Raw genomic sequence first — 17,962 nt, forward strand, 5'->3', positions numbered from 1 at the left:
CTATGTCGGGAGCTGCTAGGTAGTCAGCAGTGGTTGTTACAAGAGCGCGCGTGAGTCCATTAAGCGAGGTTGACAGACACTAGCGCAGTGCTAGCGACGCTCAACCAAAGCACACACGATAAGAATTGATACATTTAAAATTGATCTCATTTTTTTTTTTTTTTATTTGTAAACTCTTTTTATTTTACATAGTTCTGGCTGAGCGGTCTAATTTACTAGTTTACAAAAAAATAGCACATGTAGGTGGGCACTCCCTGATATTCTATTAAGTGTAAATATTTGGAGGCTATAATTTTCTGTTCATCAAACATATTCAATGCTTGAGTTAGTTAAGGTACGTAGGGTGAGTGCTAGCTAGCATGTGGTGTTTAAATTATTTTTACTGTATTGTCCTTTAGTGTAATATACAAATTAAATTGTATACAAATGTACATATCAAACAATGTTTAAGGTTCTTCAAACCTAACAGACAGACATGTGTTGCTGGGGAGTTTGTTGCGCCACTTCTTCTTCCCAGCAAAAACACATAGGAAGTGGTGAAGGGTGGGCGTTTTGGGAGCTGTCTTTTGTAAATTTCTAACGTTTGAAAAGTGTTGTTTTGCAGCCAAGTTTGAATAATCGATTTTAGTTGATTTATGATATGTGTGACCAATTTATAAATAGCGCTTTTATAAAGATAAATTAAGATAAATTAATAAAGATAAATTTAAATATGCAATAAATAACTAATGTAAGAAGTCATTACAAATAATTCTCAAGATGAGTTTCCTTATACATAGAAGTCTTTGTAAACGCAATGAAATAACAATTACATACTACAATGGTAAATACCTGATATTTATCACTTGTACTGTTAATACTATTTATGTTTAGCTTTTGTGTTCAAATGAAGGTATTTCCGTAATGAGATCGTCAGTAAAAAATGTTAAAGTACTTATCATCCTCTCAAGTACGAATGATGGTTCTTCATTCGTACTTGAGAGGATGATAAGTACTTTAACATTTTTCATCTTTCATCTTCATTCTAGATCAGGTCATCAAAGTCAAAAGTTACATCATTTTTTTTTATTTAGGCCTCTTTTACAAGCACTTATGAGCGACAAAATACAAATTAGTTTGATTCTAGTTGCCCATTATTATCATCATCATCCTCCTGCCCTTATCCCAATTTTACTTCTGGTCAGCGTAGCATGTTTTCTCCTTCCATACTCTTCGATCTGCCGTCATCTCACAAGTATCATTCTTTCTAGCCATGCCGACTTTCACACAATCCATCCACCGTTTCTAAGTAAAATCAGGTATGTACGGATATAATTTTTCTAAGTTTTGTGTACTTTCTAAGTGTATCTTGCACTCGACGGAGTAAAGGTAAGAAAAACATCTTGAGGAAACCTGGACTTTATAGTCTGAAATTGCCAACCCGCATTGAGCAAGCGTGGTGATTAACGCTCAATCCTTCTCCGTGTGAGAGGAGGCCGCAGCCCAGCAGTGGGACGATACATAGGCTGATGATAACCTTACCTACTGGAAATACTTGTAAACTATGCATTGTTATCTAGAAAATAAACCTGTCAACACGCTTACTCATTCTCTGACTAATTTCTTTAGAAGAAGTGCTCTTAAAATACCATATTTACACATTGTTATTGATTTTCTCAGGTATAACTGGTAAAGGGGAAAACGGCATGACCTTGTGACAGCGTATGTATAATATTTGCGAGGCTTTGTCATGCGCGTCGCTACAAATTATATTTGTGCTGGGTCATCTTTCACGGATTTACCCGTTATTGCGTCCTTTGTGAGCGATTTCGATGCGAATGCGAAGCGACGCGATAACAACAAAAAGTCCGAAACCTGTAGCAGAGTCCTACGTAACGTAGATGACAAGATATGTAGCCGATTATCAGCCACGGCGGCTGTTCTCATACAAGGAGATCAGCCAGCTGCGCAGGACATATTATAGTGCACGCACATTTGCTTGGACTGCGGTGCACTCACTATTCCTTCACTCTCATGGCGCGATGCGACGACAAGACACCACCGGAGAGAGATCAAGCGCAGGACCGACATTAACGTGCCCCCCGATACACGGGTGTATCAACGACCACAACTTCCAGACATCGGGTTGATTTGTAAAAGTTTTTTGAGCCTACAAAGGGACTTCGGTCTAACCTAGGAATGTGCACAGCAGTCGCGCTATGTGACTAGACTAACAAGGCAGTTCCATATAAAACACGTGTAAATATGAAGATTGTTATCAACATTTTGATGACGACCATAAACTATCATAATAATGGCAATTATCAGATTCAAACTAATTACTACGGAGCGTTCGCGTTGCTAAGTAACGAGACGCCAATACAAACAGTCGATTTCTTACGACGTCGCCATACTTCACATAATATATTGTCACCTGCTTGTGATCTCTCTCCGGTGGTGTCGGATTGTCGTCCCATCGCGCTATGAGACTGAAGGAATAGTGAGTGCACCTGTATCCAGGCAAATATGCGTGCACTATAGTACGTCCTGCGCAGTTGGCTGATAAATCCTTCAGCCGGGACGCTATTATTCATCATCTGCGGAGCCTTTACCAACTATGTTGGGGTCGGTTCTAGTCTAACTTGATGCGGCTGAGTGCCAGTGCTTTACAAGGAGCGACTGCCTATCTGACTTCTTCAGCCCAGTTACCTGTGCAACGCAATAAGTCTAGTTTTCCGACTTACTTGCTACTATCAACCCGTAACGACTGCCAAAGATGTTCAATGACAGCCGGGACCTACAGTTTATCGTGCCATCCGAAACGCGGAAGAACTCGTTGACAAGATCACTCATCCACGGACCAACTTTGGCAGGCGTTTCTTAACCTTATGATCAATTGATCCGCGCGGCTTTAACCTAACCTACCAGGACGCCAGTATTATTAGGTGCTATGGTAACGAAACTCACCGTATATCATTGCAAGGCCTGTCCTTCCAGTGAGGTAGATGGTCCAGTCCGTTGATCTTGTCCATGTAGCCGAACCTGTCCATCTGATTCTGACCCGTGTACATCGTCGATACCTCGTCTAAGGTGCCATTTCTCTGTGGACGAAGAGAATGGGTATTTATTCTTAATGTTACTTAAACTCTTGAACTATCAAAATTGCCAAAATATACAAGCAAGATATATGCACTATCAAAATATATGCACTGTTAAAATATTTATTCAGGCTCGAAAACTTATTCCCGAAAGTAGCCTACAGTATTCCTGAAGACATGATTAATCTAACAAAATAACTGACATATCTTATATTAAAATAAAAGTAAGTCATTATCCTATGCTTCTGTTAATATCTACTTCAGTTATAAAATAATTATTAACATAATACTTACTGCTAGAAGCAATCCCATCTGACTGTTGGGTCTCTTCCCCTTCGGGTAGAAATAGTGAGCCAGTGTCACTAATGGATCGTTGTAACTGAAAACATGAAAATATAATCAATTAAAAGGAGCCTAAAAGCTAAAATATAAAGTTAAAGACAAATTGATGGGCGTCGGGAAAAATGCAACGTTTTTTTTCCAGTTAACGCAAACTGTCATAATTTCCAAAATTTCACAAAAATAAAAATATATGCTGTTTGAACTTCTCGAAGGACACTGATGAACAGATATTGGTTTTCCCGGAGTTAATGTTATTATCTTACATATCTCAACCAGACAACGGGGTCGTAACATCCCGGAAATTAGAAGGCGAACGTTTTTGGGGTCTCAAGCCAATACAGGGAAGCTCTTTTGACACAAAAAGGAAAGACAAACATGAAAGTTACCTTTGGAGAAAAAGTTCTTCTATTGATAAGTCTAATCTTTTTAACATCTTTATATGTAGATATTATCTATAGAATGATGTCTTACCCAAAAACCAGTTCCTCAGCAGTAACATGCACGAAGGGTTTGGCTCTATCTCGGTAGGTGATGGCCAGCCCCGACACCAGCAGGTTGAACACCCAGCTCGCCAGGTTGGGGGAGAAGGAAGTCACTGTCTAGAAGGAAAGAAAAACAATATTGGATATACAACTACACTCCATTTGAGATGACACTTAAATAAAGCTAAAATATCTTGATCCTTTGCGTTTTTGACACATATAAATCGTTATCTGCCTAGCCTTTTCCCAACTGTGTAGGTAAACAATCTTGATATTTACATTTTTATACACATATAAATAATTATATGCCCAGTTTTTCCCAGCTATATTGGGGTCGGCTTACAGTCTAACCGGATGCAGATGAGTACCAGTGTGCCACTTGGAGCGACTGGCTATCTGATCTCTTCAACCTTTTTAGAAGCCAAAATATCTGATTTTATGAATGGGTATCGGGTTGTCCGGGTTGAGAAGGTCAGATCCTCAGTCGCTCCTCGTGACACACTAGTACTCAGCTACATCCGGTTAGACTGGAAGCAGACCCCAATATAGTTGGGAAAAGGCTCGGGAGATGAAGACTTCAGGAAAGCTAGTATGAGATGAAGGTAACTTACCAGTAAAGGAATATTAGGCACGACCAGCTTCTGATTCTTATCCACGGACATTTCAGGCACGAAGCGTAATATCTTGTTGTGTTGGTACGTCACCGTGTCATTGTCATGGAACTTTATGTTCACCTTCTCCATGTCTTCTCTGGAACAGAAGAGTTAGGTGATTAATAACATATATTTGTTAGATTTGTAAACACTTAAAAACTAGCTGTTTCCCGCCTTGCCAGGGGAATTTGTTCTGATACCCGGATAAAATATGGCCTATAATTACATGGGAATAGTGTAGTTTCCCAACAGTGAGCGATTTTTTCCAATCAGTTCAGTAGTTAAAGTAGTCGTCAGGTCGAAAGCAAACCACATTGTTTCAAGAAACACGTAAAAACCTGAAGTTACTGGGATTATCACATTCAAAGAATAATCAGACAATTAAAATATAGACACTGCTCAGTTTTACAATATCTATTTATTTCAGGCAACTAGGACCCATAGAAAGTATTGATACCTTCTATGTATACAATTTTGGAAACAAGTTACTAAACGCGTTATTTTTAAATCTACATAATACCTACTTATGCAAACAAAAAACAAAAACAATAAAAAATTTTCACGGATCCCTAAATCGTCATTAAAGTTATATCATACGAAAATTGAATGTAATATCTTAAAAAAACATAGTATTTTCGACCCTAATTAACCTTCTCATAATAAAATAATATTCAAGAACATCGCGATAACGGCAGCCATTTTTAAATTGCTTGACAGTCACTAACGCATGGCTTGGTTATAAAACAATAGCTTCTGCCAGCGGTTTCACCCGCGTCCCGTGGGAACCTCTGCCCGAACCCGGATAAAAAGGATATAGCCTATAGCCTTCCTCGATAAATGGGCTATCTAAAACAGAAAGAATTTTTCAAATCGGACCAGTAGTTCCTGAGATTAGCGCGTTCAAGCAAACAAACAAACTCTTCAGCTTTATAATATTAGTATAGATTTATTTAGGACTAGCTTCTGCCAGCGGTTTCACCCGCATCCCGTGGGAACTACTTCCCGTACCGGGATAAAACGTAGCCTATAGCCTTCCTCAATAAATGCGCTATCTAACACTGAAAGACATTTTCAAATCGGACCAGTAGTTCCTGAGATTAGCGCGTTCAAACAAACAAACTCTTCAGCTTTATAATATTAGTATAGATATACTACTATACTTGTATTGAACTGAAGAAGTTGTGGTGGCCGAATGGGTAAAAGACCAACTCCTCAAGTATGAGTGTGTGGGTTCGATTCCAGGTCAGACAAGTGCCAATGCAACTTTTCTAAGTTTGTATGTACTTTCTAAGTATATCTTAGACACCAATGCCTGTGTTTCGGATGGCACGTTAAACTGTAGGTCCCGGCTGTCATTGAACATCCTTGGCAGTCGTTACGGGTAGTCAGGTTCAACAAAGTAGGCAAAAGCCAAGTCTATCAGCCAGTCTTACCAAAAGGGTAACAGGGTTGAGACAGTCAAATAGGCAGTCGCTCTATGTGGCACACTGGTAATCAGTTGCATTCGGTTAGACTGGAAGCCGACATCAACATAGTTGATTTTTATTTACCTAAATGAATTACGTTTGATTTTACTCTTAGAATTAGATCTATACATCAATTTGACATTTTTTTTTTCAGTACAGTAGTTCCTGAGATCAGTTTGTTCAAACAAGCAAATTCTTCAGCTTTAAAACATTACTATAGATAAAAGCTTAAACAACCTTCGTAAAAATAGCCTCAAAGACTACACTACCGTGATATTTCTCCATTCACATTGACAAATCGTGTGTCAATGTTTACCGAGCAATTTTCTCCAAAACTAAGATGTTTGCGTAATAAGCTGCACAATAGAGTAGATCAGAAAGAGATAGGTAGGTGTTTTGTCTCAAGAAAGGCTGTTAGGCTTGAAGTTTTATAGGAAAAATATACCTATATAGAAAAATTTGGAAATAAATAGGTATAGTTTGGTAATTAATTCGGATAACTGAATGGAGGAATACCAGTCTTACCAAGGAATACAAGTTGAGTAAGTATTGACAATCTCAAATAGGCAGTCGCTTCTAGTAAAGAAAAGTCGTGGTGGCCTAGTGGGTAAAGAACCAACCTCTCAAGTGTGAGGGGGCGGGTTCGATTCCAGGTCAGACAAGTACCAATGCAACTTTTCTAAGTTTGTATGTACTTTCTAAGTATATCTTAGACACCAATGACTGTGTTTCGGATGGCACGTTAAATTGTAGGTCCCGGTTGTCATTGAACATCCTTGGCAGTCGTTACGGGTAGTCAGAAGCCAGTAAGTCTGACACCAGTCTAACCAAGGGGTATTGGGTTGCCCGGGTAACTGGGTTGAGGAGGTCAGATAGGTAGTCGCTTCTTGTAAAGCACTGGTACTCAGCTGAATCCAGTTAGACTGGAAGCCGACCCCAACATAGTTGGGAAAAAGCTCGGGAGATGATGACATACAAACCAGAAGTGGTAGTCGGTTGACATTCAAAACGTACCTTTGGGATTTTTTTGTATTTTTCAGTGTACAACCACAGATTAAACATAAATAATAAAAAAAAACTAACGGAAGCCACGCGACCATCGATTAAAATTGAAGGTTTTCGGAAACTCCGTATTACTGTAAGGTCACTTTGTGGATGGGTGGCTGTGTCTGCTTCATTGAATCATGACCCTGGATGCGGGTCATAGGATATCATGAACTAGTCACTAATGTACTGTGACCTTGAGGAATCTTTATTTGGTTTTGTGGTTTTGTCTTGACTAGAAAAAACCTAAGTTTTTTTTAAACTGACTTCGGTAGTTCCTGAACCCCTTTCCTGAGTCGGAAAATGCAAAGCTGAATACCGCATAAAAATCTGTTCACCCATACGCGAGATAAATGAGCACAAAGATATACAAATAGGTCAAACTGAAAACATAGATTTTAAGGAAGTCTACTCCGCGCCACCAGATAAAAAGTAGACATCCCTACTAATATTCCGCTTTCACGTCTAAACCAATGAACTGATTTTAATCAAATTTGGTACAGAGATAGAGTTGACTTTGAGAAAGAACATAGGATAGTTTTTATTCCAGTTTTTTGAAGAATTCTCCTGGAAACGCGACATAACCGAACTTTACGCGGGCGAAGCCGCGGGCGGAAGCTAGTTTTTCTATATATGGGCTACTACTATCTAACATTGCAAAAGATTTTTTCAAATCGAACCGGTAGTTCCTGAGTTGAGTGAGAGATAATATTAGTAAACTAAATAGAGAATAGAGAGATAAAAAAAAAATGGCGTCGAAAAATTGATCCTCCTTGCTGTCACCCAGCAGTGTACCCAAAAGGCTGGCTGCATTGCTATGTTAGTGTAATTATGTATAGCTGAAAGATGTCACGTAGATATGTATTAGTTATATATTAATTTACTTTAATTATTACCTGATCTTTGGATCCCATAAAATAAACCTTCAACCACTTCCTAGCCCTTCAAAATAAGTTGACCTTCAAAGTTCAAATTTTAAATTCTATTAAATCCGGCTCACTCGTTTTCGAGGTTGTATTACAAAAACTATTTTCCCATCAAAATTAAATATGCTTAATTGATGTTTTGGTAATAATTTTTGACTATTAAGCGTTTTTGTGAACTCAAAATTCTTGTTAGAGAAGTTGAAAATTTAATTGTTTTTCTTTGGTTCAAAACATAAAATCGGGTTTCCAAGCAAAAACTGTGTTCTATAAGTAACTGGGAGTCAGATAGACAGTCGTTAAATTGGTGGGTCCCGGCTGTCATTTGAACATTTTTGACGTGGTTAGGTTCTAGGTCTAACCAAGGGGTATTGGGTTGCCCGGGTAACTGGGTTGAGGAGATCAGATAGGCAGTCGCTCCTTGTGGCACACTGGTACTCAGCTGCATCCAGTTAGACTGGAAGCCGACCCCAACATAGTTGGGAAAAGGCTCGGATAATGAAATTAAGTGAGAATATAATTAGGTTATATTAAGAACATAACTTAGCTATTTTTAGTATAATTATTAATTCAATAGTCATTAATAGGTAATTTAAATTTAATGGAGGTCCTATTAATATTAAATTAATTTTAATTGGCTAATTAAGGGCATAAGTTATGTGGGTTTTAGTTACGACCAAAAAATACTGGGTTACAGGGTCATAGTATATTAATAACTGACCAGGATTTCTGACCGATTGACCATAGCTCTCAGAGTCCAAACTACAAACTTTTAGTCAGCTTATAGTTTGTTTGGGCTCATAAATCAGTATGAAAATGAATGGAATTACAAACGTAAGTTAACGATCAGGTATTTGTCCGGTAAGACCGACTAAAACTTTGATTGAAATCACGATTTTCTATATTTTTCCCACCACTGCCTGGGCCAACAGTCGGTTGTTTAGTCTGCAGCGTTTGCGTAGGCTTAAATGGATCGATCGATTTGGATGCAGTTTTTATAGTTGAAAGCTGGTCTTTATTTGGCCATAATTATTCGGGAAAACTTCAGTCCAATAAGTTTTTTTTTTCATTGCTCCGGGATTGTTCGAGCGAGTTAAAGCGGCGGCTTAAGAAGGAACATGATAGGGTTTAGTCCTTAAGAGTCTGACACTCCCTCACGCTGCACCCACAGCAGGAGGGATCATTTGATGATTTTCCATAAAACAAGATAGCCCTGATTGAGAGCCTATGAAGGCTTCTTTTTATCTTCGTGGGTAGAGTAGTTCTCACGGGATTTGGGTGAAACCGCAGAAGCTTACTGTAATTTATGTTAGGAGAATTTCCTCAAAAAAACCGGATAGTCATTGTCATATCTGATCAGTCAAAGATTAACAAACTAACCAATATTTTCTGGTTTAAACTATTAGTAAGTTATTGTTAATCTTTATACAATATAATATTATTTAAATAAATAGATGACTTAACTTTTTTCAGAACTTATCTCGCGTCATTGACCGCAAAAAAGTGTTACGTAAGTTTACAGTGTGGTCATTTTAATTATATTTTCAGTATTCTGTTTGTTCTGCTAGAATATCAACGTACATATATTTTTATCTGTACATATATACAAACTTAAACTACTTATCTTTAAACAAAACTAAAAATAAAATACTATATACAAAATATATATAAACATAAAATATAAAAGAGCATCGATCAGGCGTCGAAGTATTCCTCCGCATCACTGTCCTCCGGAAACGTGCCCAGAAGACTGGCTGCATTGCCACGTTGAATGGCAATGCTAATTCTTTGTCCGAAGAATAAGCCAGCCCTCTGGTCACGCGAAGCGTCGACAAGCCTTTTCGCGATGTCCTTATAAAGTAACCGCGTACTCGGGCCCCATGGTCCGAGCGTTTCGACCCCAAACGGCTCAAAAGTATAGTTCCCAATAAGGTTACTATACTTGCGCCTCTTGGTGGTCTCTGCAGAAGCAGCAGCCGCACCAGCATGACCTGCCGTGCAGGGAAGATGCGATGGCGCCAGGGTGTCGACGCACGTTGCATCCCACACCAAGGGCCTACCCAACTTCCATGGCAACAACGTCATACCATCTGGCCTCTTTCCATCGTCACGTACCAGTCCATTAGGCTCTAACACGGCTGGCACGCCGGCGGTGGAAAGAGCACGACGGATAATGTCGTTAATGCTGGCATGCCGTGCAATACGACCAGCACTTCTGCAGCACGACAGACCATGGTGCCCGAGGCTGTCGACGGCTTCACCGCAATGGCAGCGATGCGGAGCAACACAGGGAGCGCCTAACCGTAAGCATGTAGCGATGCGGAACGTTGTGTCATCCAGCATAGTGCCTATGCTAGATGACGGGATCGCCTGTAACCAGAGGCCCGACTCCCACTCTCCCACAGCCAACAAACGGGCACGCTCAGCAGCACTATTACACGTATTTAATAGATTATTCCGTATAGTGCTACAGAGCGGCCCGTCCCATTGTCTCTGAGAGCAGCGGTTGCCGGGCAAATCCGTATTGGGAGTAGCCATTTTCCAGGCATCCAGCGCGTCGGTCAAACACGGTACTTCAACATCAACCAGTGCAGAAGACGACAATATCTTTCTGGTTAATGTATCAGTACTGTGAACCGAGGAGAGGAATGCCGGTAAACTAACACTTGAAATTTTGCGGATTATATTTTGAGGTAATTCTTAAAATATCATTACGTGTTTCGGAGGTCACGATAAACACTATGTCACGTCTTTTTTTTACGACGTTAAAAATCATCAAACGACCCCTCCCGCTGTGGGTTAGCAGCGGTGAGGGAGTGTCAGACTCTTACTGACTAAAAACCGTCGTGTTCCGTCGTAGGCCTTTTATGTACCAGGGCCGCGGTAACTCCTTCAAACAATCCCGCAGCCCATGTCACGTCTGTCGTTTGAACATCCTTGACAGTCGTTACGGGTAGTCAGAAGCCAGTAAGTCTGACACCAGCTTTACCAAGGGGTATTGGGTTGCCCGGGTAACTGGGTTGAGGAGATCAGATAGGCAGTCGCTCCTTGTGGCACACTGGTACTCAGCTGCATCCGGTTAGACTGGAAGCCGACCCCAACGTAATTGGGATAAGGCTAGGCAGATGATGATTGCGGTAATTCTTGTAAGATATTATTACGTCAGAGATGGAAAGATAATATATTGGTCACGTTTGTTTTCTTATCTATTAGTGATAGATCAATAGACTGTGTGGTGACCAGTTAGTAAGGTTTGGTAGGACATTCCCTGTTTTTTTAGGTTTAGAGTTTGGACTTTGTTCAGGGGTTTTTTACTTGTGGTTTAACCTGATTCTGTCATGTTTTTTATAAGATGAGTAATAAGATTACACTACGTGTAACGTCAAATGCAGAAACCCCAAACGATTTTAAATTCAACGGACCAAATGCGTGAAAAAAGTCATTTAAATAAATCAAAAGTATTATGAGACAATCATCTGAAAAATAACTATAACAGTGCGTAAAGTAGGTCCCCTAGAATGCGAAGAAATCCAAGAAAACCAGATATGTCTGAGTTAAGTAGGTATGTCTCTCTGATCTTACTTCAAACAATGGGTTTGTTTGCTTGCACGCGTTTATCTCAGGAAGTACTCGTCCAATTCGACAAATTTTTTGAGAGTTAGATAGCCCATTTACTGAGGAGTTTCTGTCCAGGTGTACGAAGTAAAACCGCTCTTAAATATAAAAATACATACCGATAAACAAAAGGCCCCACTTCCACCAGTTTCGGTTTCTCCCCATTCTCCAGGAACGCCTGAGGGTTGGTCACGTTGAAGATATACACCTTGGTCAGCCTGATCACGCCTGGCTTATGCCAGTAGCTGTAACTTAGAGAGCCGTTCCAGAGCTTTAATTCCTGTAACAAAGAAATAATAGTAAAAAATAAAAAAATAGTTACTTACCTGTCAACCTACGTAGGTGGTCCCGGTCATATTAAACTAAAATAAAAACGTGGGGCCCATTAACTATTGCTGTAGTACTTTCTTCTAGAGGTATAATAGGTGTGGATTGCATCGACTTACTATAATCGTAACTGGAGATTTTGACAATCAATAATCAGCCGTAGCGGCTTCACCAGCGAACGCCGAGCTCATGATCTACCAAAGTATAAAGATATGCTTTGCCATAGGTAGGATTTCACAGGGGCCCCACGTTTTTATTTTAGTTTAATATGACCGGGACCACCTACGTAGGTTGACAGGTAAGTAACTATTTTTTTATTTTCTAGTTTTCAGTGCACATAAGATAAAACCGTTTAACTTAAAAGTTTTTTTACCGATTTTTTATTTTCTAGTTTTTAGTATTTAATGAAAATGCGTACCGAATATTCCTCATTCTATCTAATTCATTTAGTGTATCATTATTACACGGTCTCTTACCTGACAATTTATTACAATCTAATTCCTCAATACATAGCCCTTCCAGATACTTTTTTTTTTAACAACCCCAAAAATCATCACATGACCTCTCCTGCTGTGGGTCAGCAGCGGTGAGGGAGTGTCAGACTCTTGACTAGAAACCGTTTTGTTCCGTCGTAGGCCTTTTATGTACCAGGGCCGCGGTAACTCTTTCGAACAATCTCGCAGCCCAGGCAGGCCTTGGCCCTGTTGGGCCCCGCTGGAGTTACTGACAGTTTTCTACTTGTGAAGCCCTTTCATTTGATACCCGTATTGGTGGGATTGATAAAAAATTGTTATCAGCCATTTGGTAGCGGCGGCCATCTTAGATTTCAATTTTGCATAGTAAATTGTATTCTACTAGTTGAGACCTTTCATTTGATACCCATGTTGATGAGATTGATAAAACCTACGTTATCCGCCATTTTATAGCGGCCGCCATCTTGGATTTAATTTTTTATAGTATATTGTATTCTTTTGTTGAGCCCTTTCATTTGATACCCATATTGATGGGATTGATAAAACCTACGTTATCCGCCATCTTAGATTTCAATTTTGCATAGTAAATTGTATTCTACTTGTTGAGACCTTTCATTTGATACCCATGTTGATGGGATTTATAAAACTTAAGTTATCCGCCATTTTGTAGAGGCCGCCATCTTGGATTTTAATTTTATATAGTACATTGTATTCTACTGGTTGAGAACTTTCATTTGATACCCATATTGATGGGATTGATAAAACCTACGTTATCCGCCATTTTGTAGCGGCCGCCATCTTGGATTTCATTTTTTATAGTAAATTGTATTCTACTTGTTGAGTCCTTTCATTTGATACCCATGTTGATGGGATTTATAAAACCTAAGTTATCCGCCATTTTGTAGAGGCCGCCATCTTGGATTTTAATTTTATATAGTACATTGTATTCTACTGGTTGAGAACTTTCATTTGATACCATATTGATGGGATTGATAAAACCTACGTTATCCGCCATTTTGTAGCGGCCGCCATCTTGGATTTCAATTTTTTATAGTATATTGTATTCTGCTTGTTGAGCCCTTTCATTTGATACCCATATTGATGGGATTGATAAAATCTACGTTATCCGCCATTTTGTGCCGGCGGCCATATTGGATTTACAATGTTATTGATATTACTATATTGTATTGTCATCGGAATTAAAGGTGTATACAAAATTTCAGATTAATCGGTTGACAGGAAGAGGGTGAAATTTGAATTACTAAATTTGACCCAAGAATGAATAAATAAAACAAACGGGGTAAGCTAAATAAAACCGTTTAATAAATGCGAAAGTGTCTGTCTGTTTCGCGTGCTTTCAAGCCAAAACAACTGAATCAATTCAAATGAATTTTGGCACACTGATTGGCACATAAAAAGGACATGGGCTACTTCATACGAGGGTGCGGAAAGTATTTCCCCTGTTAAGTTATTTTACAAGAAGAAACGTTCTTCTCTATATAATGAAATTCCTATGCTCTTTAATGGTAATAGATCTTAGAAAGCAGGAGTGAAGCTATAAGTAAATACGGCTAAAACGTCTCTAAATAATTTGTTAGGGAAAGAACACTAAAATGCTGCGAAAGAATGATCTTTTATAGCTCTAAATCTTGGTTCTTTTGGTTCAATGGTATAAAATAGAATAGAATAGAATTTATATCCTTTTTAGATACAGCAAATACTTTATGGTTTGGTTCAAACTCACCCTTACTTGAGAACATACTGAATATTAGTAATATCGTACACGCTAAAGAAGGCGTCCTTTAGAAGCATTTACTTAAAGACAATTAAAACGAATATACTCACCCTAAATATAATATAATCCAGCCATGGCACGAAGGACAGTATAATTCCAAGTACTACAGTACCGATACTGAACATTATCACAGCGAGGCGACCTGAAACAAATGAAAACACAAATTAGTTAATCTGATTAATATTATAAAGCTAAAAATTTTGTCTGAACTACTTCGCACGCCCGGATTGAAATTACAAAATATGTAATCTAGGTATCTAATACAAAACGTTTTTTATACAAATTGGACCAATAGTTCCTGAGAGTAGCATGTTAGGGTGCGTCCACATCTGGCGAATGCGCCGCGAATGCGCAGCACGCGTGCATTTTTGTTCGTGCGCCGCTTCTGCGCCGCCCGCGCGCAGCTCGCGCGCGACCTAAGCGCCGCACGCGAGCGGCGCGCAGGCGGCGCGCGACGTCTGCCATCTTTGATAGTACTGAGCCAATATACGGAACTGTAAGGGCGAGAACTGATTGCGCGCAGATCGCGCGCCGCTCGCGCGCTCTATACGAGCCTTGCGTGAGTTGCGCTAAAGAGGAGCACCGAACTATTGCAGTGACTGCACGCGCGCAGCTCGCGGACAGCTCGCGATAAGCTCGCGTGCTGCGCATTGGCCAGATGTGGACGCACCCTAAAAGTATTTTACTTTGGATTTGTATGTAAAGAGCATGACTTAATATAAGTAAGTACACGGATATTCCAAATTACCTATATCATGAAATCGCGGACATAAACTGAAGCTTTCAGTAGGTATGTTTTGGTAATATCAAAAATGTATGACGTATGCTGCAAACAGGTTAAATTATGCCTGAATTTAGCTTATGAATTTAGTCAATAAAAACAGGTAAATCTCAAAAAAATACATATTTTTCGCCAATCATGACAGTAAATAACATGCCGCTGGATTGATCGATCATAAGGTTAAGCAACGCTTGGTGCAGTCGGATCATAGATGGGTAACCGTCTTGTCATGACGAGTTCCTCCGTGTTTCGGAAGGCACATTTAATTGGTGGGCCCTTCTGTCATTGTAACATTTTTTTCAGTCGTTACGAGTAGTCAGAAGCCAGAACGTTTGACAACCAGTTTTACCAAGGGATTGTCCGGGTAACTGGGTTGAGGAGATCAGATAGGCAGTCGCTCCTTGTGGCACACTGGTACTCAGCTGCATCTGTTTATACTAGAAGCCGACCCTTGCTCATTTGCTCAAAACTACCTTTAAATTGACGTATTTAACTAAATTATAACTTCATTGTGAACCTTAAAACGTGTCTTGGTGTCACCGAGGATTAACTCCAAACTACGCCATTGAATAATTTCTCATACATAGGACTTCATAACAACCATTCAAGGAGGAAGGAAAGATAGCAGAGATGCCGTATGGAAGGTAGGTCAGGCGCCTTCTTGTAGGTCAAGCAACGTACGACAAGCACCGTAGTAGACTAAACAGTCGGCGACAGTTGACCCGATGGAAGGCAATTTTTTAAAGAAAATCTTGGGGACCAATCAAAGTTTTCAGTCGGTCTGATACCGGCCAAATACCTGTATCTTTGTATTGTGCGTACTACCATTCAGCTTCATACTGATTAAAGAGTCCAAACAAACTATCAAAATGAGCCAAAACAACTTATCGGCCGACTAAAAGTTTGCAGTGTGCTCTTAGGCTTATTAGAACTAACGAGACGTTCGGGTTCCTTGTAAAATTAAAACTAATCTGTCAAAGATTGGTCTTGATTGATTGATGATTTTATTTCGAAAATTTTTGGTTCCATAGAAGGCTTGTAAGGGCGGAGCTAGTAACGTTCCTCGTAACGCATGTTGTCGCGCTACGTTCTTAGTAGATTTTGCGTTATGACATCTCCGCTAGTCATTTTGTTCTCCATGACAATTTCTCACACGTTGGACTTTACAATGGCAACCATTTATCAGATTTGACCTTTTCTGACTTTTAGCGTCACATAATTGTTTCTTCGTAAACAAGTATAACGCCACTAATTATCTGTAGGATCAGCAGTCAAGGAAGTGCTAGGTAATATGTATTAAATACGTCATTTGTTTTAAGGTGAGGTTTTAGAGGGAAAGATATAGCGATTTTTGTCAAACCCGCTAGAAACTAAATGTTATAGTTTAACTGTCAGAAAGGTTCCTGATAGGCTATCAGATACTTTGACAGTAACCTGTTAAACTCAGTAACTAGTGAGAGATATGACCATTTCTCTGTGCATATTCACAGCGCGCGTATGTCAACCACTGCTGACTACCTAGCAGCCTACGACAAAACTGCCAAATGTTTTGATTCTATATTACGGCATATAAACACTGTTTAAAGTTATATATATAATCAGGTTAGGTATGTATATTATAAAACAAATTACACCACGTCTGTCTATCTATTCATTATTCCTGAAAAACTGCTGCACGAATTTTCATTTTGTTTCCCTAATAGATACAGTAATTTATCAGGAAAGTTTAGGGACATACCTACATACATACTCCTTGCCTAGCCATGACAGGCCCCTAGTTTTAACATGAAAGACCGATTTAACAAGTGACGAGCGTTTTTAAAATCGCTCCGCTCATACACTATACTCTTAGCCTTAATAAAGATTTCATGCATGAGAGGTGAGGGATCAATGTCGTGATAATTTGTGATAGATCGCCTATTACAATGGTAGTAATCATGGTATTCCCATAGCGTTTACCGTGAAATATAATATTAATGATGATGGTCGTTTATGAGAATTATCTGTTTGTAACACTTAGGTAATTGGAATATTTTTTTCTATAGAAACGTATGAAAATGCACTTATGATAGTTTTAATTTTAGAGAGGGGTAAACATTGATTTAATAGTAGGTATGTACCTAAGAAGTGGTTAGAACATAAAAGTAAAAGTAGGTACTTTTTTTTTTTTTTAAACGACGTCAAAAATCACCAAATGACCAGTGAGTCTAATGACCATCAAATGGAGTGTCAGACTCTTACTGACTAAAAACCGTCGTGTTCCGTCATAGGCCTTTTGTGTACCAGGGCCGCGGTATCTCTGGCAGGCCTTGGCCCTGCTGGGCCCCGCTGGAAAAGTAGGTACCTGAAGGTTATATTTATTTGTATACAGGTGTAAGTACAATAGTAAGTATTAAGGTATTATGATACTTGTAAAAATGCAACATGCACTGAATAAGTTGACTGTCGGTATAGATGAGATCGCGAAAATTAATGGCGTCCACGGCCGATTTCGACCACGGCGGTTGTTCTCATATAAGGAGATCAGCCAGCTGCGCAGGACATATTACAGTGCACGCACATTTGCTTGGACACAGGTGCACTCACTATTCCTTCACTCTCATAGCCACGGCAATCAACATTCACATGCTCTTCGATGCACGGGTGAATCAATCTTCCAGACTATGTTCGGGTTGCTTGTAAAAGTTTTAGAAAACCCACAAAGCGATATCGGCCCGACCCGGGAATCGAACCCGAGACCTCGGGCACTGCAGCCGCGGTTGCGACCACTAGACCAACGAGGCAGTCCCCGGGTGATATAAGCATTATTTTATTATCTAATTTCATTTCCTATAGCTTTATGATTAAGTTATTCATTTTTATCACCACTTAGTCAGGGAATCTTCATACATTATTAATTAATTACTCTGTATTATTTTATGACGCTCGTTTTAATTCTTAAAACCAAGTTTCAAGCCTTGATCAAGCGTGATGATCAATGGTCA

At 39.4% G+C, this 17,962-nt stretch overlaps 1 protein-coding gene across 3 annotated transcripts in view; it reads right to left on the minus strand.

Moving 5' to 3' along the window:
• LOC124643860 (scavenger receptor class B member 1) overlaps positions 1–17,962 on the minus strand; it is a 64,319-nt gene that overhangs the window by 7,506 nt on the left and 38,851 nt on the right. Inside the window, exons 1-7 of one of the 3 annotated variants that reach the window (XM_047182980.1) lie at positions 15,328–15,361; positions 14,248–14,339; positions 11,722–11,882; positions 4,513–4,651; positions 3,891–4,018; positions 3,372–3,456; positions 2,947–3,080 (exon numbers count right to left, since the gene is read on the minus strand). In XM_047182980.1, the coding sequence (XP_047038936.1) occupies positions 2,947–3,080; positions 3,372–3,456; positions 3,891–4,018; positions 4,513–4,651; positions 11,722–11,882; positions 14,248–14,322 (722 nt within the window). In that variant the 5' untranslated portion in view covers positions 14,323–14,339; positions 15,328–15,361. Of the gene's footprint in view, positions 1–2,946; positions 3,081–3,371; positions 3,457–3,890; positions 4,019–4,512; positions 4,652–11,721; positions 11,883–14,247; positions 14,340–14,945; positions 15,306–15,327; positions 15,362–17,962 lie in introns of those variants that run through there. The other 2 variants (XM_047182981.1, XM_047182979.1) reach the window with 2 other exon arrangements.

Source organism: Helicoverpa zea, chromosome 28 (assembly GCF_022581195.2).
Source record: "Helicoverpa zea isolate HzStark_Cry1AcR chromosome 28, ilHelZeax1.1, whole genome shotgun sequence".
NCBI classification, from domain to species: domain Eukaryota; kingdom Metazoa; phylum Arthropoda; class Insecta; order Lepidoptera; family Noctuidae; genus Helicoverpa; species Helicoverpa zea.